The sequence below is a fragment of the Diorhabda carinulata genome, chromosome X (genome assembly GCF_026250575.1).
Source record: "Diorhabda carinulata isolate Delta chromosome X, icDioCari1.1, whole genome shotgun sequence".
In the NCBI taxonomy this organism is placed as follows: domain Eukaryota; kingdom Metazoa; phylum Arthropoda; class Insecta; order Coleoptera; family Chrysomelidae; genus Diorhabda; species Diorhabda carinulata.
The window spans coordinates 9,257,621-9,284,707 of record NC_079472.1 but is presented as its reverse complement, the minus strand read 5'-3'; the positions used below and the strand labels follow the sequence as shown (position 1 = coordinate 9,284,707).

General features: G+C 31.5%; 1 protein-coding gene across 1 annotated transcript; it reads left to right on the top strand.

Annotated features, from left to right (window-relative positions):
• The first annotated feature begins 4,168 nt into the window (after positions 1–4,168).
• On the top strand, positions 4,169–25,418 carry LOC130901509 (alkaline phosphatase). The gene is made up of 9 exons (XM_057812952.1): positions 4,169–4,479; positions 6,980–7,182; positions 10,917–11,109; positions 12,629–12,792; positions 14,332–14,542; positions 20,810–20,943; positions 23,742–23,940; positions 23,998–24,213; positions 25,211–25,418. The coding sequence occupies exons 1-9, from the start codon at positions 4,395–4,397 to the stop codon at positions 25,375–25,377; spliced, it is 1,572 nt and encodes a 523-aa protein (XP_057668935.1). The 5' UTR covers positions 4,169–4,394; the 3' UTR covers positions 25,378–25,418.
• The last annotated feature ends 1,669 nt before the right edge of the window (positions 25,419–27,087 follow it).

The window sequence follows — 27,087 nt, the reverse complement described above, 5'->3', positions numbered from 1 at the left end:
TAAGTAGCGACCCTAATAGAGGTAATTCTAGAAATTTGTGCTAATATTTCACACGTCTATACTCTATGGTGGTATCGTTTACTCCTCAAATGCTCTATCGTTATTACCTGTATTAGTTACTTGGTTGAAGACTTATTATATAACGAAACTCTGTTAGGTGAAATAAAAATTTTTTTCTCGATGTACAGTATGCTTATTCACCTTAAATGTAACGAAACTTTCTATCAAATTCTTCAAGAAATGTAAACAATCCGAATACAGTACCAGTATAAGATTTGTAAAACATATATTCAGTTTGTACAAAATTATATAGTTTCAAAATATGAATCTTAAAGACATCTACATTTTTTTTACTTCTCAAAATAATTCACATATCGGTATTTGTTTATATGCCCTGTATATTTGCAATAATTTGAGGAACGAAGCAAACTTGAATGTTTCTTGTTGTTTTGAAATTAAAGAGGTAATCGAACTGAGAGTAATCCCTTTGTCGGGTTTTTAGTGGTAGGTTGATATATTTGAATTTGCTATCAATTAAAAGGCGCCTTTGAACTTTGTTACTTTTCTCGTTTAGTCGAAATTAGACAGTTTCCGCAAATTCAAATTGTATAACGTTTTAAAGAACAATTTGTTTTTGAAGCCACTTTGGGAGCTATTGAAAATAAGTTAAGGGCAATTGAATCTGGTTAAACCAAAATAAAAAGATAACCTTTAGATCTTTTTCATTATTAATGGAACAAGCTCAGAATTTTATCGGAAAGCAATTCAAGCATACGGCCGAATAGGTCTATATAACATTTTACGTGTTTTCCAGAAGTAGCATTTCAATTAAGGATTTACAGATAGCACTAATCACGTACTAAAACACACAAAAATTTCAATCATGAAGCATTGACTTGAATGATGAGTGACACTCCAATAAAACTATCCAAACATTGAGAGAGAATAAACAAACAGAAATTAGCAGTATACACGCCAGAATAATTTTTCTTTAGATTTTGGTGACATATTCATGACCACCTAGCGTCTCGACTGTATGCAACGCACGATCGGATTTTTTCATATCTGCAAATTATTGGATATTCGAAACCGTCCATTGAAAAAAGTTACATGTATGTGCAAACAAGGATGTACTAAGCAATAATAATTCTACCAATAAAAAACGCAAATCATATGTGTGTAAATGTGTCTCTACTGAATAAATGTGTAATCGTCATTTTTCATGAATCGAGCGAATTAATTTCGCTTTAGAAGATTTGTAATTTGTGAAATTTGTTTGACTATTCAGTTATTTTTTTATTTCGTTTGGTCTTAGTCATGCATATAGCATCATCAAAATTGATTTTAGAGCTTATTTAGTTTACAATGCGATTATTAAACAGGATGGAATGTTTACTTCCATTGAAGAGAAACTAAAATTTATTTAGAATGTTGAAATTATTCTAGGGTAATCTATTTTTCACACGCTTTCATTAGTTTGGGAATAGAATCTACTAGACCGGTGGAGTAAACATATTAGTGATTTAAGAAATATTCACTACCGTGAAAATGCTGTTGTTTATGTGGGTTCTCGACAAAATTCTATAGTAGTGATAAGCCGCTTCGTCCTTAACGGTTAAAGAATACAAGAACTTTGCCAAAAATTAGTTTACACGCAATCACACTAAAATCTAGGAAAAATAGGGTACTTGCATTTTAAAAGTATTTATTTTATTGTTTATTTCAGTTCTTGATATGAAATAATGTCAGAAAGTAAAATATTTATTTATAAGTGGAAGAATAATATCTAAATATTCAAATGAAAAATATCAAATTTTTAACTACACACGTGTCTCATTGGTTTTCAGTTGTGACGTCATAGGTTTAATAAAAACATTGAACAGTTGTCTGGTTGATGAGCGTGAGCTATTATAAAACAGTTTTTATTTATTTATTTACATTACATATATTACATTAAAAATAAGAAGCATGATAAACAAATAATTGCATCTCGCAGGACCGTCAAAACGATCAACACTTTCAAACCATTTTCATTTCAATTTTTCTCAGATGTTTTAGTCGTACTTTTACATCCTGGCACAAAACACGATTTATACACCATTTTTCAGGTTTATCAAAGTTTAATAATAAAGCTTATTTAAGAATAACACAATAACTGTCGTATTTACTTTGTGTCATATGTTCAGTGTTTTTTTATAAACTATCCAAAAATATTTAGTTTGAAACCATGCAAGTACCCTATTCTTGGGGTAAGTATAGAATGACTGAAAAATATTGCTCTGGAATTCAGAATGTTTTCCATTTGTCTTGTCAAATTGAAAGCGGGATGTTTGAAGGAACACTGTGTAATTTTTAACTAAGTTGGAATTTCTAGAACCGTTAGCGATATTCATACTGAATACACTGTTTACACCACCATTACACCAACACTCACAATTACACTGTCTGACGCTCGTTTCGATAACCAAGTTACTAACTAACTAGTTTACCTTCAGTCTCTGAAGACGATAGCTTGGTTATTGAAATGTGCGTCAAACAGTGTAATTGTGAGTGTTGGTGTTCAGTACTGTGTAATTTTAAATAACTTGTTTCATTAGTTCCTGTGGTTCATTGCTGTGTACTGGTAGATTTTGAAGTCATAAATAAAATAACTCTCAACCTATTTCAATCAAAACCTACATAATTTTTTTTATCTGCTGACACATAAACACTGGAGAACTCCGATAATTAGTTATATATTTCATGAAGCTTTGTCAAACTGAAACAATATAAATTCTTCATCAAACATAATTTTTCACCAAAAGTCAGCTACCCTCATTGTTTTTCTAAGCAGAGTTATTAGAAACTAATTTGATTGGAAAAACTCAAATACTCACTGCGCTGACACATAACATTGATGTCCAATTATGAGTTTTAGTGAATCTGAGTTATAAATAAATAAAACTCACATTATCTTGTGAAGGATGCTCTAGAGTATCAACTACAACTACAACTTTTTTCAGATCGACCGAACTTTGAAAATAGCCCTTAAAAGTCATTGAGCTCGAATTAAAAAAACTGCTTATCTCTTAAAATAAATCTCTGTCTCATTTCAAGTTTTTATTTTAAAATTCTGATTTTTGATACACTTGTACTTTAAGTGAGAGCGCAATTGAAAATTTTTCGAACATCTTTTATTTTTGCCGAAAACAATGGAATATGGAATTATCAAATTATTGAATCCAAAACCTCACCCTTTGGTGAGCTATATGAAATATTAAAAAGTTTTATACATTTCACTGTGGGTAGACTAACATTTAATTACATCAAAGCATATTGTTGTAATATTGGTTCTGTTTGTCAAATCTATAATGTAGCTCGTTCATTTTATTGTCTTTCAGGGCGCCTAATTCAAATAACAATTGATCGTTTTCATTCTACGTTTATACATGTCGTGTGACTCCAAATAGTGCGCACTGAAGAAGCTGTAGCCGTTATATAGAGAAGCATTGAAAAAGGTTCAAATCAATCAGTTCTCCGTTGTTCTCAGGAACTGAGTCTGCGTTTTCCATTTAAAGATTCAAAGCCGGTTGAGTTGCCATGTGATTGACCGACAGATGATTTGTATAATACTAATGAAGATAAGTGCAATTGGCTTAATGCATCGCTATTTAGGAAATTCACTTGTACCCAGCTAGAAGAACAAGAGGAAAAGGAAGCAGAATTATGTGATAGAATAATTTCCAACAGTTTTTGAAGATTTATATCACGTCAATCATTCTCAATACAATTATTTTTTATTATTCAATAGTTTCAAATTAAACAGAATCCGTGCCGTATGCATAATAGAAATTTTAAAATCATTATATTCCTCTTCAAATTGTCCTATTGATCATAAGAATCTTTTCGAAAAAAAAACAATTTCAAAACTTAATCACCGTTGTCTAACATCTGACTAGAACGTTGAATGTTAATTTCGAATTTTCTAGAAACTCGATAAAATTTTTGTTACCTTTGCCTTTAAAATTTTTTTGCAACTTCGAGTTACATTCATTCATTTATAACGGTGTTCCAAACATACAGTTTTTAGTTTTATGCGAATATTTGTACCCTCGCATCTCTAACCAGATTAGTTATTACAGTAGTTTCTGTTGCCTGGGTGTTAATTCCATAATGAAATCAGACCCGTTCCAGTCTTGCGCAGATTGTTCAAATACTTTGTAGATATGTTGTTAAGTAATTCTGATAGATGATATATTTGTTTATATTTTTATTAAAAAAAATCTCCGTCTACACAAACGAAATTTAAAAACCAAGGTTTCGAACGAAGTTAAATAACCGTTAATAAAATATTTTTCTGATTAACTCCTATTATTAGTTAATGCCAGGCTTGTTCACTCTACTTAGTACTTAAAATGATCTGTTTTCAAAACGTCGCGTTGTATCTGTTCACTACATTTTTTATCTCTAATACAGTGACGTCGATTAGTATAAATGAAGGTAAGTGCAAAAGTAGATAAAAACTTAGTTGTTTATATTTGGATAGACTTACACGTGTTGAATATCACCGTTATTTAGTTCTTGTTAGATAACTCTTGCTATACGTGACTAATCATACAACCGATAATTATTTTAGTTATATTAAAATTCTCATTGCGTATTTATGAATGAGGTTCTTTTTATGGCTACCATACTAAACATTTACCTTGACCCTTCATGTGAAATTAGATTAGACATAGACGTAGATGAACGAGGTTGGGTTGAAATACGAAATATTTGAACATCGAAATAAATACAGTTCAACATACTCAATAAAATGATATACTTTAAATAAATTTTTTAAAATTAAGAACTGAAAGTTAAATTGTATTAACTTATCCATTTTGTTAAAGTGTATTGATATATTTTGTCTTTAATTAAGGAACTGATTCACATATATTTACAATTTTATAAAATGTAGAAGATCGGAAGAATAGTTGATATTCGTAGGTAAGAAGGGTTTAAAATATGAAAAGCAATTAAGCCTTCTAACCACGTCAAATTACAAAGTTTTTGGGGAAAGAAAAAAGGTCTTCTTTTTACTGTTTAACATAATTTATGTATTGGGGCTGAATCCTAAAAAAACTTTTCGACAATACTGAACTGCAGCATGTTGTGAATTTTCATAATTACTTTCATTGAGTTTACTATTTTTACCTTCAATTTCTACCAAATCGTTATCATCGGAAATATTCTCACCAATATTAATCATACATTGATCAATCGCATAGTTTTCAGCTAATGGTGATAAATGGTCGAAAAATCCTTTGCACAAGTTTTCAACTTCCAAGTTAATGGGATTATGATCGGGGTGATATAATATCAATTTTGTCAACTCCATGAGTCTTAAACCTCGGCTTATATATCTTTATAATACTATTTAAATTTACTTATAGCATATGTTTTGAAATAAAATATTATTGGAACGTAACCGCAGTTTCTTTTGGGTATTTGGAGATGCGGATAAAAAAGGGGGAACAGAAAGTAATGTATTCCTTAATTAGATTCAAACGAATAAATGTTTAGTGTGCAAATTTTCAAAGCCGTACGGATAAAAATCAATTGATATTAAAGTAGAAAATCTTGAGAACGCTTTTGGACATCATGGAAATAATTTTTTCGCATCAAAAAATGTTGTACCGATAAAAAAAAATAGGAATACGAGGATGCAATACCGAGCGATTATAGTACGTAAAACCGTACCTTAATTAATAATTCATAACAATTCATTATTTACTCGATTTTTCAGCCCATCCATATTTTAAATGAGCTATGTGCTATTTAAACCCGATATCAACGGATATCTTAGTCTGCCCAATATACTTCCTGTTATTACTAAGTTGGAATTTTTGAAACCGTTAGTGATATTTATACTGAATGCACTGTTTACACAACCACTACACCAACACTCTCTGAAGGCGATAACTTGGTTATCAAAACCCACGTCAGACAGTATAATTGTGACAGTGTATTCAGTACTTCCCGTCATAATCAGTACAGGTAATTTCATATAGAACACTCTTTTCCAAATTTGGTATTTTGTCCTTAGAATCACTCAACAATTGTTTGTTGAATTTATAAACTAATTCAAAACCCACTTTGTTAAAAATTCCTTCCAATATCATTGTCTAAACACGATTAGAAGGCATTTTTCTTGTATTTGATTTTAGAAAAATTGGTTTCACATAGAGATTTCTTAAACCTATGACGGTTTATTAATCTATTTTCAATCCTCTTATCAATAAATGTACTTTCCTTATTGTAAGTCGCGATGTTAGGTGGAAAGTGGATTGAGCGATGTGCTAAAAAATGGAGACTGGCCAACTTATGTTGGATACAATGGAAAGAATCGGTCGGGATATACCTGCACATAGTAGTGTTGTTTCTAAATGCATCAATAGCCTATTACAATTCATAATTACTCTTGACTGATTTGCTTTTCAAAATGACATGAATAATTTAGTCATAAACGGTTATAGGCAATTTCCTATATATGGTCATTCGTCTTTTTTGTGTAACTCATTGTTTTACAGGAAATAGTGTTGCTCCATATATATTTTCTGTTAATTGTTAATATTATTCTATTAAATCAGCTCCCAAATTTTTAAATCTTAGTAAGTCCTTAAGGTACTCCAAGGAAATAAGGAAATAATGATTTTTCACAGTCATATTAATATAAGATAGAAATTAGGTAATCCGAGACGACACGATAAAAGACATATTGTGTAACTTAATATATTGTTAACAGATATGAAATGGTTCCCATCAGCGAGATAATTCCTGCATGTACTTTATTCATACACTGTCTATCTCTAATGTAGACATGGCCATGACACATACACAATAAAATGATTTTTTATGCATAAACCTGAATTAAGATCAAAAAGTATTGGATTTATAATTCTATTTTTCTATTTTTGTGAATGTTTATTATTTTACATAGTTTTTACATATATTCCAGATCAATCTTATTGGAGAACAAATGGACACGATTCATTAATGGAAGCATTAAACACAAAAACAGTGGTAGGTGTTGCAAAAAATGTTATTTTATTTATTGCCGACGGAATGGGTATGACAACCATGACCAGCTCGAGGATATATGGAAAAACTGAAAAAGGATTCTTAGCATGGGAAAAACTTGATAATATTGGCGTACTGAAGGTAGATATAATACTTTTCAAGAAAATTCACTATTTGCCAATTACAAATCAAAAAGGTGGAATCATAATTTATATAACGAGGTAAAGTGTTCATTAATAATAGGATTTACGAAACAAGTTGAGTCTGAAATTATTTGCAAAATCCAAAAATGTGAAAATGTTTCGCGTTACTTTTTATAGCAAATTAAAATAAGAGGAAACACTTTATTACATCAGTTTCACAAATACGCTATCAGCTAATCTTTATTGTCTGCTACAATATAATTAAATAACTCAATTCACCAACTAGCTTTTTAAAAACAATTTATTTGGCAAACTGAGGATTTAATAATTTAAAGTTGCAAATAGTTACACTAATCTGACGAGCGTACTAGACGAATATAAAATTAAATGAACTAAGAATTTAAAGTCAAAAATGGTTACACTAATCTGACTGGCATGGCGTACTACACAAAAATCAAATTGAATGAACTAAGTATTAGTTTTACAGACTTCTTTATATATTAGCTCTTATCTTATACCATAATAATTATAAAATTAGATAAATATATTTATGGTTCATTATTGTCACATTAATAATAAATAATTGGAGACGATACTTTAAACGAGTTGAAGTGGAATCTATAAAACTGACACAGACAGACTAAACACAGACTAATTTATAGCAACTACAACTTAACAAGGTTAGAGTTCATAATAATGAATAAGTAATTGATGATGATGTGCCGCTGTGAAGAGGGTTGTTTTGGATTACTTAACTTTAGTACAAATAATCAAACTCAATCGTTTTTTTCAATCGTTGTGCCACATTATTAACTAAACTATGTTTATAAGTCTCTTTGAAACGAGATATCTTCTTGTTTTGAAAATATGGCATACAATGACAATGATACTTTTCGAAAAGTATCTAGATGATGTAATTTCATCTCTTCCATTTGATGAAATTGATAATTTACTTATATACTTCAATACTTTTGATTCCCATATACAATTCACTATAGAAAGATAGAATGCTGAACAATTATTACCGTTTCCTGACACCAAATTTATTAGAATTATATATCAATTCTCATTCATATCACCCACGTAACAATAAGATCAATTTAATCAAACAGATAAAATATAAAGTCCATAAAATTTCAAATCAGATATTTCATGAAAAGAATCTGAGAATACTCTATAAACTTTTTTATCTCTATTTTATCCCTCTTATCTTTTTAAACGCATTCTACGTAATACATTTGACAGCCACTTTGACATCACACCAGTCAATATTTTATAAATACGTACAGCACTGAAAATAAATAGAAATATGTGCGTTCTGTAGACTATGGGCAAATAAAGACAATGAAATTGCACAGTGAAGTGAGAATAAAGACATGTATGAATTTAATAATAAAGATTTAGATATACAAACACAGCAAGTTACTTTAAATATATTCGAATGTTTAATAAAGGAGAGTCGCCAGAAATCTGATAATGCAATCATCGAGTAGAATCAGTTGACAAAGCTACTCAAGATTTTATTTACACTTAGGACAATTTTAAACTTTATATAAGGAGAACAGGATTGCGACAATACAGCCAGAGGTAGGAGATTATCCAGAATACAATTATACCAGTTTAGAAAAATTGCGTCAGCATATTGTGGTTTTAAACACAAAACACTAAATAAACGGATGGCACATAATTTATCTAGATGAAACGTGGTTTGACAGTCACGATGTAGATTGTTGTTTGAATGGGAAACACAATAATTATTAATATCTGCTCAAAATATTAATAACTATGCAGCAGAATTATTTGAAAAGTGGTTTTTAATAATGTTTGAAAGATAGATAAAAATTGACGTTTACACTTTTCGATCTATCAAAAATTATTGAATACCACTTTTCAAATAATTCTGCTGTCATATCTTCATAATAATCAAGCTGCATAGTTATTAATTTTTTGAGCAGATATTAATAAGAAAACAGTAGAGCCTAAAATTAAGAACACGAAGATTTTTAATATATCAAAAGGTCTAAGAAATGAAAAAGTTCTTTATTTTAAATCTCTTCTGTTTTAAAATTAGTTTTTTTAATAATTTTTGGAAGAAAGATAGAATTTGACGTTTCAACTTTTCTGTAAGTCTTTATCAAAATATGATATTGACACTGATAATTTGCGTATTTATTTTGATCAATAGATCATCTTTATCATGAATATCAAAATAAGAATAAAATGAAAGTAGAACTTTGTTTTAATAAGAAAAATTAATTTTTTCCTAGTCCTTATATCTCAAATCTATAGCAGTAGTCAATCAAATTATTTATAGTTTTATTAGAATTTACAAAATAATTTGTAAAGTCCAGCATATAGTAATAAAAACTGAAATTCAGTCGCCTTAAATTTATGAATATGTGTTAGCGTTCTGGTGGTTCGTTAACCAATTCAATAATAATTTTTTTTACCACTCCATGGTAAACTAAATGCATAGAATCTAGTACAATTGCGTGTATAACATCAATCGGTGGATTTATGTTACAAATAGGAGTTCGTCCGGTGTGATGCTGTGGAATGCTTTGTTGTCTAAATGATTCATCAGTTCTAGAGATACACTTTCTTGCAGCTGTTGAATGAATCATTCGATTTTATTCACGTTTACCTTTTATACATCTTTCAGAAGCCCAATACCCTCCTTGGCTTTTTATAGACTGGACTATCACAAATGAAAGCTTTGTAATAAATTTGAAATTTCCGATTATTGACAAGTATTCCATCCTTTTGGAGTTGGTTTATTTCTGTCATGAATTTTTTCATATAATGTTCATTCACACTTTTTGGTTTATGGGACTCACAATAAACAGCAACGGGGAACGGCTTGTATGCATTAGATTGGTGATAAATTTTGCTTAAAATTGGCAAAAACTCCTTAGAGATTTATTTAAATAAGAGTATATCATTAATATTCACTAGCAACTCATTTCCATGTATATCACAATTAATAGTTTTTTGCGAATGAGAGGTAACAATGAAATAAACAAACTCACTATCGTCTGTATCATCAAATTTATCAATGTTATAATTAGTATATGTGGTAGCTAAAAAAGTTTTTGCACATTTAGGCAGCTCTGGAAGTTTTCGTCTTTTGAGAATTTTCAATGATTCAAGACGTGCATGAGAAAGAGGCAAGTAGCAATGCCCATTTACAAAGATCTTCGACTTCATTTATTTCTTGAGGTTCATTTCTTTTAACTAAATTAACTTTGGCAGAGTCATAATTTACATTATTAATAACTTCGTCCACTGCTTCATTTCTAGAATGACTTTGGACTTGCTCTTCAGGAAGAACGTCATCTGTTTCATCGTCGGTAAAAATATTAGCAGTTTTTTCTATATTACATGATAAATCGTTGGTTATAGATTCATCAATAGAAGGTTGATCATCGTAATTGAAGTTTTCGTTTTCCAAAACTTGATTTTCATCAACCATCGTATAATATCTTGATTTTTTACTAGTTGATTGCAAACATTCTTCACCGACATTACCTTGATTTAAGATTCTACGATGTTTCGTAACTCCTTCAGTTAGGTTACAGTTTTTTTGCTATCTGTAATCTTTGAAAGATAGAGAAAATTGACAATTCGACTTTTCTTTAAGTATTTATCAAAATATGATATATTTGAAGAAAACTTAAAGAAAAGTCGAAACGTCCATTGGATCCTTGATCATTTTCCTTTGAATATTCGCAGGTCTATTCTGCAAATAAACTAGTACCAGATTCCTGTAGTACTGCAACAGCGCTTTTTTGTGGAGTGAAAGCGAATCACAAAACTTCCGGTGTAGATGCGTCTGTAGATGTTGATGATTGTGAAGCATCATTAAAACCAGAATCCAATTTGAAGAGTATAATCGACTGGGGACAAGAAGCTGGAAAATCTACAGGTATAAACAATTATTTATTAATACAAAATATAAATATATTTCTTGAAGATCCATTCATCTTTGGTTTCAGAAGTACTCACTTCTTAGAGCCAACATTTTTTTTTATTTTTACTAAAAACTAATAGTATGTACCAAACGATTAGAATGTAATGTTACAAAATATAAGGACCCACTTTAGATAATGATATATATTCAGGACGACGCGAGAGAAACACACTATACTATACTGGCAGCGTAAATAAAGCAGAACTTAATAGATATTCATCATCCTCTCTCGAGTAATTACTGATTCAATACTGTTTCCCAATTTGTGAAAGTCAGCTAGTTTGGTATATCCATACAATCCCATACAAACCTCCCAGAGTGGAAATCTGTGGACTGTGAAGGCCATGGAAAAACAGTCCTGTGATTGAGCAATTGAGCCAATGCAGCAGTTGGATATAGTGATTTTCAACCAATCAATCACTTCGTTCACCTTCACAAGAATCGTAACGTGTAGGACATCAATAAGAAGAATTAGTCCAAAAGTTCATAAGCTGAGATATGGCACAAAGACATGAATGTAAGAGGAGTTTCGTGGCACTTATTCCATCGCGTAAAGATTTTATTATATACACTGAATTTTGGCACATCGAAACTATCGAAATACCCCTTACAAGAATTCAATTAATAGCTATCTACTTTGAAGTATATGTGACCCACTTTCAACTTTTGGTCATCCCATGAACTTTCCTTTACTAACGCAGAATCACAACTGCAAATATTACGAAGCACTCGTTAACTACAAAGAGGTATTTGTATTCTGTTAGAGACAAAAAGATAACTAGCGTTTTTATCGAGTTTGCTCATTCATTTTGATTCATATTATGTATTATATCAAGTCAAGATATTGAATTTGTTAAGCAAGTGAAACTTTTATTAATATTACGAGGGTTGCTCCTTAAGTTTTGAGATATACAAAAAAAACAAATATTTATAATATTATAATTGGATATGGCTTTATTGTTTTCCAAAATATTCTCCGTTGATATCAACAGCCAAATGTCTGCAATATTAAATGTATGCGAGTAGAACTAATGCCCAAGTATGCTTCAATCTCACAGTATGTTACATGATGATATTGCAATATCAGTTTATGATGGCAATGTCAGATTTGACATATTCATATCAGTGTTGCCATATCTCAAAATTAGGTAACAACTCGGTAACAAACATAAACCGTCTTTAATGGTACTTCTTAACAAGAACAGTTGGATTTAACATTTGGAAATAACTTATAATAAACTGTTTACCGTCGGTTTCAAAGACGTTGGTGTTGGTTTTTCTGAAGTATTATTATTTAATATATTGATATGCTATCCAACAAATTCAAAGCTTATTATTTTAAGATTCGACGATTGAAACAATTGCATTTGACAATGAGTACCCAATAAATATGTTGCTACTCATTTCAACTATTATAGTCCATGCAAAGATTACCTTGAAACTACTGATTTATTTTTTTTTATTACTCATACAGGTTTTGTAACCACTACGAGAGTAACACATGCAACGCCAAGTGCATTATACGCACATACTCCCAATAGGAACTGGGAATGTGAAAGTAGAATACCTGCTTCTAGTGCAAAATGTAAAGATATTGCCAGACAACTTGTAGAAGATTCTCCTGGAAAGAATATACAGGTAAGAAAGTTTTTTATTTGTTTAAGGTACATGTTTGTTTAGTATACAAATCATAGTATAACAAATAACAGAAAATTAACAAAACATTTCTCTCATTGTTTGCTACTTAAGTTTTGAAATATGGCAACACTGAAATGAATATGTCAAATCCGAAATTGCCGAAGTGTGATATTTTTGATGTTGAAAGTACTCAGAACGTGTTTTTATACTATTTGAGTTTACACATAATTGAAACAACAATCTTGATCAAAAAATCAAGAACCAAAAACCCGCTTCGACTTTTGGTGATGAAGCACAATCTTGAGTCTCCGTGGGCCGCTGCTATTTCGAATTCAATCGAAGTCGCACTTCAATACAAAATATCAATGCTATGCGTAAATTGATATTGCAAGATCTTCATGTGACATACCGTGAGATTAAGACATACTTGGTCATTAGTTCCACTCTCATACATTCAATATTACATGAAAATTTGGTTGTGGAAAAGATATTATGAAAAAACGCCTGTAAGTCCAGTTCTTATCTATGAAAACTTAGTCTTTTTGAAGAGAGCTCCTTTCTACTAATGTAAGAGTTATAATTTCGAAACAACCTAATGAGTAACGTATACGCTAGAGGGTGCTATTTATTTATTTTTTTAAATCTAGCTATCATTGAAAAATTTTAAATCGAAACATGCAGTTTTAATTAAGGAATATAAAAGTACATAAATTTAAACATAAATTACTCCGGGTTAACTGAACGGATTTTAACATTTTTTGACTCCTCATAATTGTCACAAAATATACCCGCATAATATTATTTGTGGGCACGGTTTCAGAATGTAATAAAGCGAGATTCTAGCAACTGTAAGTCAGTCAACAATTTGATGACATGGTGAATACATTGGGACAGTGACAAGTGAATATAAAAGTGGACTAAATGGTGTATTCAAATAAATTAAAGTTAAGTGTGTACATAATATGAATATTAGTGAATAGTTAAAAGTGTAAGTATTAGTGAATAGCTAGTTTATAAATAAATTTGGTAACTGAGATGTACCGTGTATAAACTCATTCCGATCACAGAGGAGTACTGTCGAGAAAACTGTTCTCACTGAATATATCTCTTACGAATAAATTTAGTAGTGAACAGGCACAATTCTCATTTCTGGTGTCAAAAAACATACAATTAATATGCACAGCATCCTCATGAAGTAAATATATGAACAGGTACAATCTACAACAGTATATTCGGCCCCAAGGATTTTGTAGAAATATTTTGGAGTTCCTATGTAAAAATACAAATTTGAAAAAAGTTAAATGCATATTATATTGGATTAGAAAGGGCTAGGGTAGATTCCCGCTACTTGAATAAAATTTTCAAATTTGTAAAAAGAGTCTTTGATAATAAGAGCTATGCTCTTAAAGACAGCAACTATTTTATTCGAAAAATTTGTATAGTATCATACGAGTAGATATATTTAAGTGACTGCCATATCTATAATTTTAAAAATGTTCTCAAACTCATTCTATTTTATAATATAAATACGTATTTTAGGTAATAATGGGAGGTGGTAGACAGTGTCTTCAATCGTCTGTACAAGATACAATAGCAGATCCCATTGATACGTGGTCTTGTTATAGCAAAGATGGCAGAGATTTAATAGGAAAGTGGATAGATCATAAACAGTCACAAAACTATTCCTATCAAGTTTTGAATAATAATGAAGAACTAAATAATTTGGATCTGAGCAAAGAATACACTTTAGGTATTAGATTTATTTTTTTTATTATACTTATCTGAACAGCCTGTTTTCATAAAAAAGTAAAAATGGCAATTACATATCAGCACACGGAAATTTTTTCCCGATCTCCGATTTTTTCCCATTTGCTAAATAAAGAAATATAATCGAAATTAATTATAAGAAAAAGCAATTATTTATTTATAATACTTATTTCAAAGCAACAACAACATAATTAGTATATTTAGGAATCGTTGATATTAATAGTTAGATTTATTGTACAATTTGTATTATTGCAGAAGTTTAGTCCCTTTGGTATTTCATTATTTAGAACTAAAGATTTCAAACAGACGTTTCCCAGATATTTGATTTTTCTAATGCAATGTCAATTTTGTGATTCTTCTATTTTTCTTTGTATGGATTCATCTATGTATCCTTTTGTTACGCCATTGTATTTGACTCTTAGTGTCTTGCCAGAGGATTTGCTCCTCAAGTTTTTCCAATTGACCAAACTTTTTATGGAAGACGGTTGCCAATACTCGTGCGCTCTTGATACGGGCAAAGATGTTGAAGGCGAGCGAATAGTTTACAGGCAGAACCAACAAATCTCGTTGTTGTTATGTAGTAACTCCATATCTAGCCTATCACCTACCGTACGCACCCATAAATTCTTCAAAGTCAGGATTAGGCTCTTCTCGCAACTGGTTCACACCTTCCTATATATCTTGTTCTTCAAACGGCGCTACTCGATTTTGGAGGAATACTTGATTAAGTGTAGGCCTTCCCTTTTTTATTGTAATTTTTAAGAAAATCTCCTCTCCTCGACAGGTTATGCATACTTTATCCGCCATCTATGTCTTCAGTGGCATATCGTTTTTTCATTCGGTCGCTGGCAATCTATATTTGTGCGAACCAATTCGTGTATGCTGCCAATTCTCCTTCTCAATTGGATCACATAATCTTCTCCTGCTAGGACTTCGCCAGGTCAACAGTCAAATTCTAGATCATAACGACCAAACCGAATTTTCACAGGTGTTTCACCTATTTTATTAATAGCAGATCGATAAGCCATTGCAAATAGGGAGAGATACTGATCCTAATTTCTCTGGTGGCTGGAAACTACTTTGGACAGATATTTGCCAATTACTCTGTTCACTCTCTCGACTATTCCATCTGATTGTGGATCTAACACGGTCGTCCTGATCTTCTTCTTTTCCAGCTGGTCACAGATTTCCTGGAGTAGATGGCTCTCGAATTTTCTTCCTTGATCGTATTGGACCTCAAATGTCTTTCCCAATATCGCGATGTCATCCAAAGAAACCAGGTATGTTTCCCAAGATTACCCCTCTCGAAACGTTATATATAAATCTTTCAAATGTTACGGGTGCCATCTCTACTTGTCAATATCCAGACTTCAGGTCCAAGAAATAAAACAGCTTGCTGCCAGCTGAAGTGTCCAGTGTATCATCACCTCTTAGCCATGTTTATGTCACTAGTTATTTACAATACCCCATACCTGACACCAATGTAATGTTTCTATCGATAGAATTCATATACACTGTCTTTTACGTACTTAATTTATTCACACTTACACTAGACTCAACTAACTTATAAAAAATATTTAAAATCACTATGACAAGTGGTAGTATGTTAAAATGTTTCTAAATATTATAGCATTTTTAGTAACTTTGACTATGAATAATAGAAGGATGAAGTGTATTTATTTGTGAGATAATTGCTTAAAATGTTAAATATTCGTGAGATTCGATTATTGATTTTCACACGCTGATTTGAAGTTTTTGTTGAGTTTTTATTAAGATGTGAATTACATCTTTACATTATATTAAATTACATTGTAATTTCTTTATTAGATTCTTAGAAAGTGAACTTGTAATTTATTTCCGTAATCATATTTTCTTTGTTTTTTGTTTGTTTTTAGAATTTTTATTGCGTTATCATATCTATAACCGTCGTTGGCGTCAAGTGTACGAAACAACCATTTTTGTAGTTTACCGACCCCATCATAGAAACTTTTATTGCGTATATGAGGTTGCAAATGATCAAGTTTGGTATATGTGATTGTAATGAGTAATTTTATTCTATAACATGTCTTGAAATAAGGAATAATCTGAGATTTCATTGCATTCCTTAAGTTATTTTTTAAAATGAAAAAATGTTTGTTAATGTCAAGCAATTACTGTATGATAGGTTCTACATTTCAATAATGTATCAAAATAAGTTCACTACAAGTGAAATCCTCCTTAAATCTCACCTCAGACCATTCGCTTATCATAGCTTCGCTGTTCTCTACAGTTATTGAAGACGTAAAATAACCTAGTTTATACAACTGTGGAACAAACTGGAAAAACTTTAGAGTCGATTTAGATACAAACATCAGACTGAAAACCTCACTAAAACCCCTCCATAAGATGGAGCTAGCTGTAAGTCAATTTACAATAGCCATATAGAGAGCAGCCTGGGCAACAACTCCACATAAAGATTGTACAAAAAATGCAAATAATACTCCTATCGTAATTAAAGAAATAATAATTGAAACTACGCAAAAGATGGCAGAACTCGAGAGTTGCAAGGGATACAGCTAAGTTTAATAAATCTACAAAGGATCTGTCAATGCTGTTATGAGATATTAAAAACAAAGGTATCCAAGAATATCTAGGTTCACTTACTTCCACCAAAGACACCGATTACTCCCTTTGAAAGACAACAAAGTTAAAACAACCGCAACAGTACTGTTCTCCCGTGAAAGATCTACAAGGAAAATGGGCCAGGAACAACCGAGAAAAAACTACTGGTTTTGCCGACCACTTGGTTAAAGTATTTGAACCCAACGACGAGGAGGGTCCCCTCAAGTACACAAACAAATATATACAAACTATCATTATATACATAACTATTTACACTTTCAGAAGTGAAAAATACAATCATAGAGCACATAAATCCAAAAAAGCCGTTGGGTATGATCTCATAACAGGCAAAGTATTACAAGAATTTTTAGTTACAGGTTTCAAACTACTGCAACTATTATATAACGCAGTTATGTGAGTAGTAGAGTGAGTTTCCTTGCCAGTGGAAAGTTTGGCATATTATCTTAATACTGAAACCCGGGAAAAACCAGAAGAATTGAAATCGTTACACCCAATTAGCTTGCTACCAGTTCCTTCAAAAGTATTCGAAAAATTCGAAAGTAAATCCTACCTCTCAGCAGCTTTCCTGGACGTTAGCCAAGCCTTGGAACAGACATCAACATGTTGGTGTGCGAGTGAATTTTATTACAGGTAGATTTCGATCGTATTTGTGTTGTTTTTGGCAGCTTTAACAGTCAATCGCGTACTCTTGGCCAATAACATCGTTTAGTAAGAAGAGATATTCTCATTTCGTTTATACTGCGTTGGCAAATTTTCATTTTATGATAAAATTTAAGTTTGTCTACTTATGCTGACACGGTATTACTTTGAAATATGATCGCATAGTAGTCAAAATTCTAAGTAAATCGGGGTGTTCAAAATAAATAGGGTACTTTTTGTTTGTAGAAATATATGTACAATCTTAAAAACCTTATTATTTGTATGGAAGAAATGTTTGAACATAGTGTAACATAAATCTATTATATTGTAGAAAATTTTTCTAGTTTTACATTAGATTGATTCAATGTTTCCAATTGTTATGAATATTTGGCTTTTGTACGTGTTTAATAATCTTTCAGTAAGTGGTATGGAATAAATAAGATTTTCGCGGATTTATGCTCAGTTACAGTATCTGAGTTCGAGTTGAAAGGTCAATAGTTGAAAAGTAATTTGATCAAGTTTAACAAGAATCGAATTTTGGTATCGAATATCGATTCCAATTAGTTTTTTCGTTAATCAAACGTTATTTTTGTTTTCCTGATTTGTCCACTTTCTTTTTGACTATCAAAATAGGGAATGACCACGGTGAGTTTGAGGGTTGAATTATACCTTTATATCATTTCATTTATTCGATTATTTATTTCTTGTTTGCGAATATAAGGATATCTGTGAGACTTACATTTTACAGGAATTTCGTCAGTTTAGAAAAGATGTATGGAAATTTCCGAACAAATTCCTGTTTCCCATTTTTCTTAAAATAAATTGTTGTATTATTTTAAGTTCTTAAGTTACAATTTTTATTTTTGGTACACTTATACTTAAAGTGAGAGGGCATGTAATAGTAGATCAGAAATTTTGAGAAAAACCTTCAGGTTTTGCCGAAAAAAATTAGGAATGTGGAATTATTAAAATCGAGCATCGAAAACTTCACCCTGTGGCTAGCTATGTGAAAAATTGCAAATGTTTAGACGTACAAGTGTTTTAAAAAAATAAAATCGTCAACTTTCACGGTAAAAGGAATATGATTTTTCAAAAAAGCATTTTAAAATGCGCGTCAGAAGGGATCCCCCTCAGAGCGGCTATACAAGTACATAACAAGTATACCGCTCCCATACAAAGCAACTAAAGGGTGATTCCGTTCTAACTGTGATTTTTTGTATTCAAAATTTCAAGATTTTAAAATTTAACTTTTCTAACTTTTTTATGCATATTATTCATCTATTTTACTGTAAAAATAAAACTCTAAGAGGAATTTACTACAACTTCAAAGTATCACGAGCAAGACACAAATGTCGGATTTTGAGTTCCACGGTACTGACTCATTTATCCACGGTACTGACATGGTAACTTAAGATATTAAACAACAAGTGCATCAATTTTCCTCAGTTTGATCATAAACATTAGAATTTATAAGGTAATTAGTTTAAATCATTTGTTACGACAAAAAAAATTAATAATTTATCGGTAAATTCTAGGAATGGACATGACACGGTACTGACATGGTAACTTAAGATATTAAACAACAAGTGCATCAATTTTCCTCAGTTTGATCATAAACATTAGAATTTATAAGGTAATTAGTTTAAATCATTTGTTACGACAAAAAAAATTAATAATTTATCGGTAAATTCTAGGAATGGACATGACACGGTACTGACATTCAAGTGATGTAGTATAAGTTTTCTTTAAGTGGCAAGTTATATTGTATAAAAATAATGTTTAAATATCTTAAGAATTATTCAATTAACACAAAATTTTTATTAATTGATTATTAATTAATGACTAGTACAAAAAAAACAATACAGGACATTGAATATCACAGTTAGAACGGAATCACCCTAAAGCCGAAATCTTTAGTATTGAACTAAATCAATTTAAAATAGTTTTTTATTAAAACATTATTTCTTAATTTTAGTTCATTATATTACTTATAATAAATATGAGAAACATAAACTCTATAAATAGGTGACGAAACAATGCATGAAGACAAGCGGTTTTACATCTGAAAGACGAATAAAAAACATTAAGCTAGAAAAAATAAATGGAATCGCATTAGAATAATACTAATGAGTAGATCTGTATTTACAGATTTCTCTATAATTTTGCTTTGGTGTTGTACCTAATACTCATATAAAACATAAAGTTTCAGCCGCGCATTAGTCTCATGAAAATTTGATTTTAAATCTCTCAATTCATTCATATCATTCTTGTTAACGGAAAAACTTAACTTGAAATTTTCAAAATCCTTAGCGATGATTAGAGTTTCTTCTATTCGTACTTCATCAGCTGAATTCTCGAAAAGATAACTATTTACAAATTTTAATAGAGATCGTTGATTTTCTGATAAAAAAATACAAAACATTCCTCTTTCTCCAAAACTTCATACACATAAGCATCTGCGACATCGTTTCACCGTCACCGTTTAATCATATATATGAAAAACCACCGTTATCCTTAATGCTCCGTACTTTCGACCTAGTGAAAGAATCTACTCTTGAAAAATACGTGCAAGTTCATTAAAAGTGGAGAACGCTTTTTGTTTGAATGAGTACTATGCCATCTATAATTAATGAATTTGTAACTTGAGGAGAAGCAACGGTTCCATGTGATTCAAATTTTCATACTAAATCAGATTTTGTTGTTTTCCGCAACCGAAATTAATTCATAAGACAACCGATTACTACAATTTAGAGAGTGAAATCTAGCTGCAGCTACTATCCTTCTAAACATCCCCTCGATGCCGACATATTTTTTAGGAAATGCAAAGTCTCTTGTTTTGATGTTTGCAAACGTAACAACTTTTCCTTATGTAGCCATTATAGCCAATAAAAACTGCAAAAGGCACAAATTACACTTAATTAAACACCACTTTTGACAAACATTTTGTATGCTTGTTTGCATGTGAAATTTATAAATAATTATATTTTAGGAATTTTTGCGAATGGTCATTTGAAATATGATTACGAAAGAGACAAAGGACCTAGAGGAATGCCATCTTTATCCAATATGACAGAGAAAGCAATCCAGCTCCTACGTAAAAATCAGAATGGATTCATTCTAATGGTGAGTTTATTACAAATATGTACAAAGTAATTTCATAATTATGTAATCTTAGATTACATAAGATTATTCAGTTTTTAAAGGATCGATGACTATTGTTCCGGTATGAAGTTTGAGCAGACCTTTCTATAACCACTCAAACGATTTATTTGGTCTGGCTTTTTCAATCTCACATAGATAGAACAAAGAAGGAAAACTACTTGATATCGAATTATTATGGAAGTGAATAATAAATTATTTGAATTATTTGGAATTTGAGTTTTATCAATCAACTGCTCGGCTCAAACTGGCGTCAAATACGACTGGTGATTTGTGTTCTAACCAACCACCGTCATTTACAAAGCCATCTCCCTGCTACCGGCAACACGAACGATCCAGAACAACTTTGTTACATGGAAGAGAATGAAAATGCAGATCACTTGAAAGATCAGCACACCTACATAAGGAGTTTAAGCCTTACAGTTTGTCCAGTGGCGTTTAAAGATTCAGCAAGTTGTCTGATTAACTTTTCCATGGATATCTTTGGTAGGATCATGATGGGTCTATCATCATGCTCAAGAGAAACTAGTATCGCCTGCAAAAAGACTCAAAATATGGCCTTAAGGCACTCCTTTTTCTATTAGCTTGCAAGAAGACATGTTGTATCAAACTTCACAAGCCGACATTTGTTGGTAAGGTATAACTTGAACCATGCGAGAGGTGTTTCCCTTAAACCGTAGTACTGCAATTTGTTGATTAAAATATTGTGCTTAACACAATCGAAAGCTTTAGAAAAATCATAAAAAAAGTTGTTGCAATGAAGTGGTGGTTGCTTAGAATAAAGTAAACATTATTTAGGAGGCAGAATGTAGCATCTTTTGTACATTGTGGGTTAGTAAGTATTTTATATTTAAATATAAATGGTAAAAGCCTTTTTTAACCAATCTTCCAATGATCTTGGATAACGTGGTATTAAGTACAATTGGGTGATAGTTCGATGCTTGATCTTTATCTCCTTTTTTATTGACGAAAAACACTTATTAGTTCGGATTTTTTTTACAGGAGTGAAATTCTTATTGCTATTGACCCTGAGTGTTTTTATCTGCATTTCTGACAAGCGATAACTTAAAAATTATTCATGACATGAGATAGTTGTTGTAGTATATCTAGAATATGGAAGTCTTCACCTGACTCGGGAAAGTAAGTGCAAATGGGATATGTGGTACAAAATTTATAAGAACAAATATAATGAACAATGAATTTAGTGGTAATTCTCGTTATCGAGCTTTGGTGGAAGTTTATAAAAAAGTAAATCCAGTTTTGAAGAGACAATTATTCCTCGATGTATTATTAAACAAACGGTAATGTAGCGATTCCGATAAAGATTATTTAAAAACCTATTTATTTAAAATAAAAATGTATTTCATCTTAAATGATGACTGCTTATAATATTTCAATCCTGTATACAATATCAACTTTATGACATATGCAATTATCTACGTTTCGCCATTTGCAAACCGCCAAAAATTCGTAATCCGCGACCTCCTACAAAACGCCCCTATACCAAATTTCATTAGATAATAATGATTTTTTTCAACATTTCTGGCCGATGTTTGAAGTCACTATATTGTTTCTTGCAAAACTGTTGACGGATTCGTAATCAGCGACCTTTAAAACAGCAGCCCGTATACTGAATTTCAATAAATTATCTCAATTTTCTCTACTTTTGGCCACGTTGTCGGCATTTAAGATCACTGTGCGTTTGCAAATTGCGTTTGATTTTGCGTATTTTAGTCTGTATTATATCGTAAACTTGTTTATAATCTATGAACACTATAGAAAGTGCTAGATTTCTAGATGTCTTGATTATTACTCTGTATTGTTTTTAAAGTGAAAATCTGGTCCACTTTGTTCCGCCCCACCCTAAAGCCTCCTTGATATTCACCAACCTCTTGATTATGAATTGATCTCAGTTTGTTTCCTATTCAACGTTCAGTACAGTCACCAGTCGAATAATCCATTTATTTTCCGATTTACACTGTTGTAGTATTATTAGTCATCTGGGACTTGCTCTGCAAACGTTTTCTATAACCTAAATCATAATTACGGCAGTATAATCCAGTGGCGTTATTTAATTGGAGGAATTCGCTGAATTCAATCCAGCACAACGCTTTTTTTACGCGATAACCTGAACTATCTAGTTCTTTGAAACCATTTGAACTGAATATATAAAATTAAAAACGAAACGTAGGCCATTTTCAATATTATCATAGAAAAACGTGGTATAAGTTGGCAGAAAAGCTGAAAATTTACCAAAAAAATACATTGTGTTTTCTCTGTTTACTTTCTGATGGTAATAAAGCTTAGAAGACTAATTATACAGATGTATAATGTAAATGTGTCGAAAAGTAAGTATATATTGTCAAAAATTATTAACTCTATTCAATTTTGTGGGGCATTTGAAATTAACTTTCCGTCGCATGATGGATGCGATAATCCTTGGATTATCACATTAATTCTTGGTCTATTCATTTTTCATCTAAATGAGCATCTGAAAAATTCTTTAATTGTCGAAGGAGCCTCCAAAGAAATACAGAACGATTTGTTACATTGCCTGAATTTATCGATAGTGCCTTGAAGTTAATTTAATATCACCAGTTTGAGATCTTTGACTAATACAACAATCAGAAAGATGAAAACTAGTAGATAATTTTTTTCGGAAATAATATTCTTTTCTTTAATTTTTTTAAGTAGAATGCAACCTCTATAATATAGATAATTATTGTTTTATATTATAACCCTTCATATTCTTTAACTTACAGGTAGAAGGGGGCATGATTGACCAAGCTCATCATCGCGGCCATGCACGGAAAGCTTTAGGAGAAGTTATTGGCTTAAGTGATGCGGTCGAAAAAGCTTTGGAATTGACTGACCCTATGGAAACTTTAATTATTTTAACAAGCGATCATTCTCATTCGATGTTGCTTACTGGTTATCCTAACAGGACTCAAGGTGTTCTTTGTAGGTAAAATAAATTATTAAACCACATTTTTTCCAATTTTTTCCTTTTGTTTCTAGCGTTTACAAAATCTGAGATGGATGATTTACCGTTTACTTCTTTGGTTTATGGAACGGGAGGTCCTAATAATTATCAGTTTATGGTAGACAACGGAACCATAACTAGGGAAAATCCTTCCAAAAATAACACAGCAGATTGGGAATATTCCCAACAAGCTTTGGTATATACAGATGAGGTAACGCATAGTGGAGCTGATGTATTGGTTTTTGCTAGAGGTACCTATCGCTAAAAAGTTTGTTAACAAATTGATTATTTTATTTAGGAAGAGCACAGTCAGTTACTTAGAATCATATCATTGATTCAAATATTCATCATTTGAGAAGGGCTTATAATTTTGTAACATATTTGCACACTAACTGAAGAAATGTTAACATCCTTTAATTTTCACTAGTTAATTAAAAATAATAGGCACTATAAAAATGGATGCACGCCATAGAGTGATTTGAGAGTAATAGAGATATTGGTCAATTACGGTAAGGATTTGGACCTGTCTGGACAGAAAATATCACCATCACCGCAAATTCACTTTTTGGTTGTCGAGGTTGGGAGTAATATGTCCTGGCAGAGTCACGTGGCCGAATTAGTTGAGGCAGCTCCACAAACACTTGAAACCCTTGTTAAGACCAAAAAGCTATATATTTTGCAACAACATCTAAACCTCCACAAGGCCCAGATTCGTCCATCTTTGGCTTATTACTCGCATATTTAAAGTTCGACTCCCAGGCATGAAAATGCTCAACTCAATATAGAAAGGAGAAATTTGACTTATAGACCATAAACTTGGACAGCTTAGAGTATAGAAGAATTGTCGCCGACACTACCACGGCAAATGCTCATCCGAGTAGCCCAACAATTCTACCTAGAGCAATGTTTGCAAGAGCTACTAGACAGGCAGACGTTGCTCATAAGCACTATGTTCGCCTGCAGATGCCCAGAACGTTAATTTATCGGGATTATTTCTTTTGTAGGAGTATAAGCCTGTCTTTGTGTTCTAAAACCTGAAGTTCAAGATCAACATCTACGCATATCTCCACACGGCAGGCACCACTCGAATTACTCGAGTGTAATAGAGTTTAACCTCTTGTACTTACTTTTTACATAAAAAAAGTGTATTATGTACTGTCCATAGAAAATTATTTTTTTTTAAACATTCTTAAAGCTGACCGTATACTTGGATTAGCACTTTTGTTGACGAGTAATTTGTTGTTGCAGGTCCTATGGCGCATCTAATCAATTCTGTGCATGAACAAACTTACATAGCATATGTTATAGCATACGCTAGTAAAATTGGACCATATGCTCAAAATGCAGCAGCAGAAATTAATCTTTATTCAAATATGTATATGTTAACAGCTCTTTTATATATGTTACTTAACTAATAATTTACTTAAAAGAACGAATAGAGAACTTTGCGAAAAAATAGTTTGGTTTTATTTTCTAAGCAAAACCGTTGAAAATCAGCATGGGAATCAATATTGTGTTACTGATGGAAAACACAGTTTTAAGTTGTTTCAAATGTGTAAGGTTTGATCATAAAACTATGCATTTACGATATTTTGACTGCACTGGCATAACTTTTAAAGGTTGTGCTGTTTTAAAACTATTAACAAAAAAATCACTATAACTTGATCATACAACACGGCAATAATATGCTATTGTAAAGAAAAGCCCGTACCGATTTTATTGGTTTCAGATTTTTTTAGTCGATTTACCTTGATGCACTATTTAGTGAAATCTCTAAGGTATAGGGCTAGTTTTTTGTTTCCTATAAATAGTTTTATGAAACTGGTTTTTGAACGGCTAAATCAGTCAAATACCTCAATGTTTTGCTTTCATATTTTTCAATTGCTAGTTACTCCAGCATTCAATACTTTGATGATATGTAATATCACTGGTCTGCAGTAAAATAATTCATTCATTCCATATATCATTCTTTATTATTTCTATGTAAAATAACCCCCCGAATCCAAATATGATTTCAATTTTTTCCCCATCACCCTCCGTTTGTGGGCAACATCTACGTAATTTTTACATATTTGTCACTTATTTTTTACATATTGTAACTTCTAGCTATTAATCATCCGAAAACAGGTAATAAAATTTATAGCAAAGTTTATGGCAACATATAAGAGGAAACAATAAAATATAAATTATATAATATATTACATAAATTATATAAGATCATTGATAAAAATTTAAAGAAAGTTAGTCACTGCACGACACTTGTTTTGATCAGTACATCTAAAGTTGTTGTAGAGATAATTTGACGTGAATATCGGGTATTGATCTACTGTTTAATTATGCCACGCGAATATAAAAATCATCCCGATAGCTTCTGCTATATCTGCAGAGAATTCATTTTTCAAGCGCAACGAAAACATTTTTCTGCTTCTTATACCTGCTTTTAACTTTGCTTGCCAAGTTGGCGACCAGGACAAGACTTGAGCTCCATCAGTTTACTATACGACTTGTTAACTAGTTTGACCAAATGGCTCAAAGGTACCCGTAAATCAATGAAATTTGCTGTCCCCATGATTGGGCGTGAACCTCGGTGTCATCTTACAGACTGTTACTTTTGTATAACTTCCACCGTCGGGCAATAGTAAGCATATAAATCACTATCCCAATTTCCTTCAGCTCTAAGACCTGTTCCTCAACACGAATCTTTGCAAATCCCAGTGCCTCCATAAACTTATACTCTAGACAGAAACTCTAAATTACAACCTGGGGAATCGAATGATACGTTCACCGAGCAATTTCCGAAGAACTCGGGGAACGGGTACATCGAAACATCGCTAATATGGAGAAGATGTTTTTAGGAAAGTGGAATGCAAGCATATCAGCAGAGTACTACAGTTGTTGGGGCGACACAGCTGTACATTAAGGTATAAAAGGAAAGCAAGCATTAAATAATACAAACCTTTATAATTCATAATTATTTCCAACTAAAATAGTTCTTTTCACTCCTTCAAATTAAATCAATGTCCATAAGTTTATTATTATTATTGAAAAGTGGTAGAAATAGAAGTGAAGGGGCTCCCCTAAAATGGTGGGTGATGGAGAAAAATGTTAATTTTGGATTCAGGACG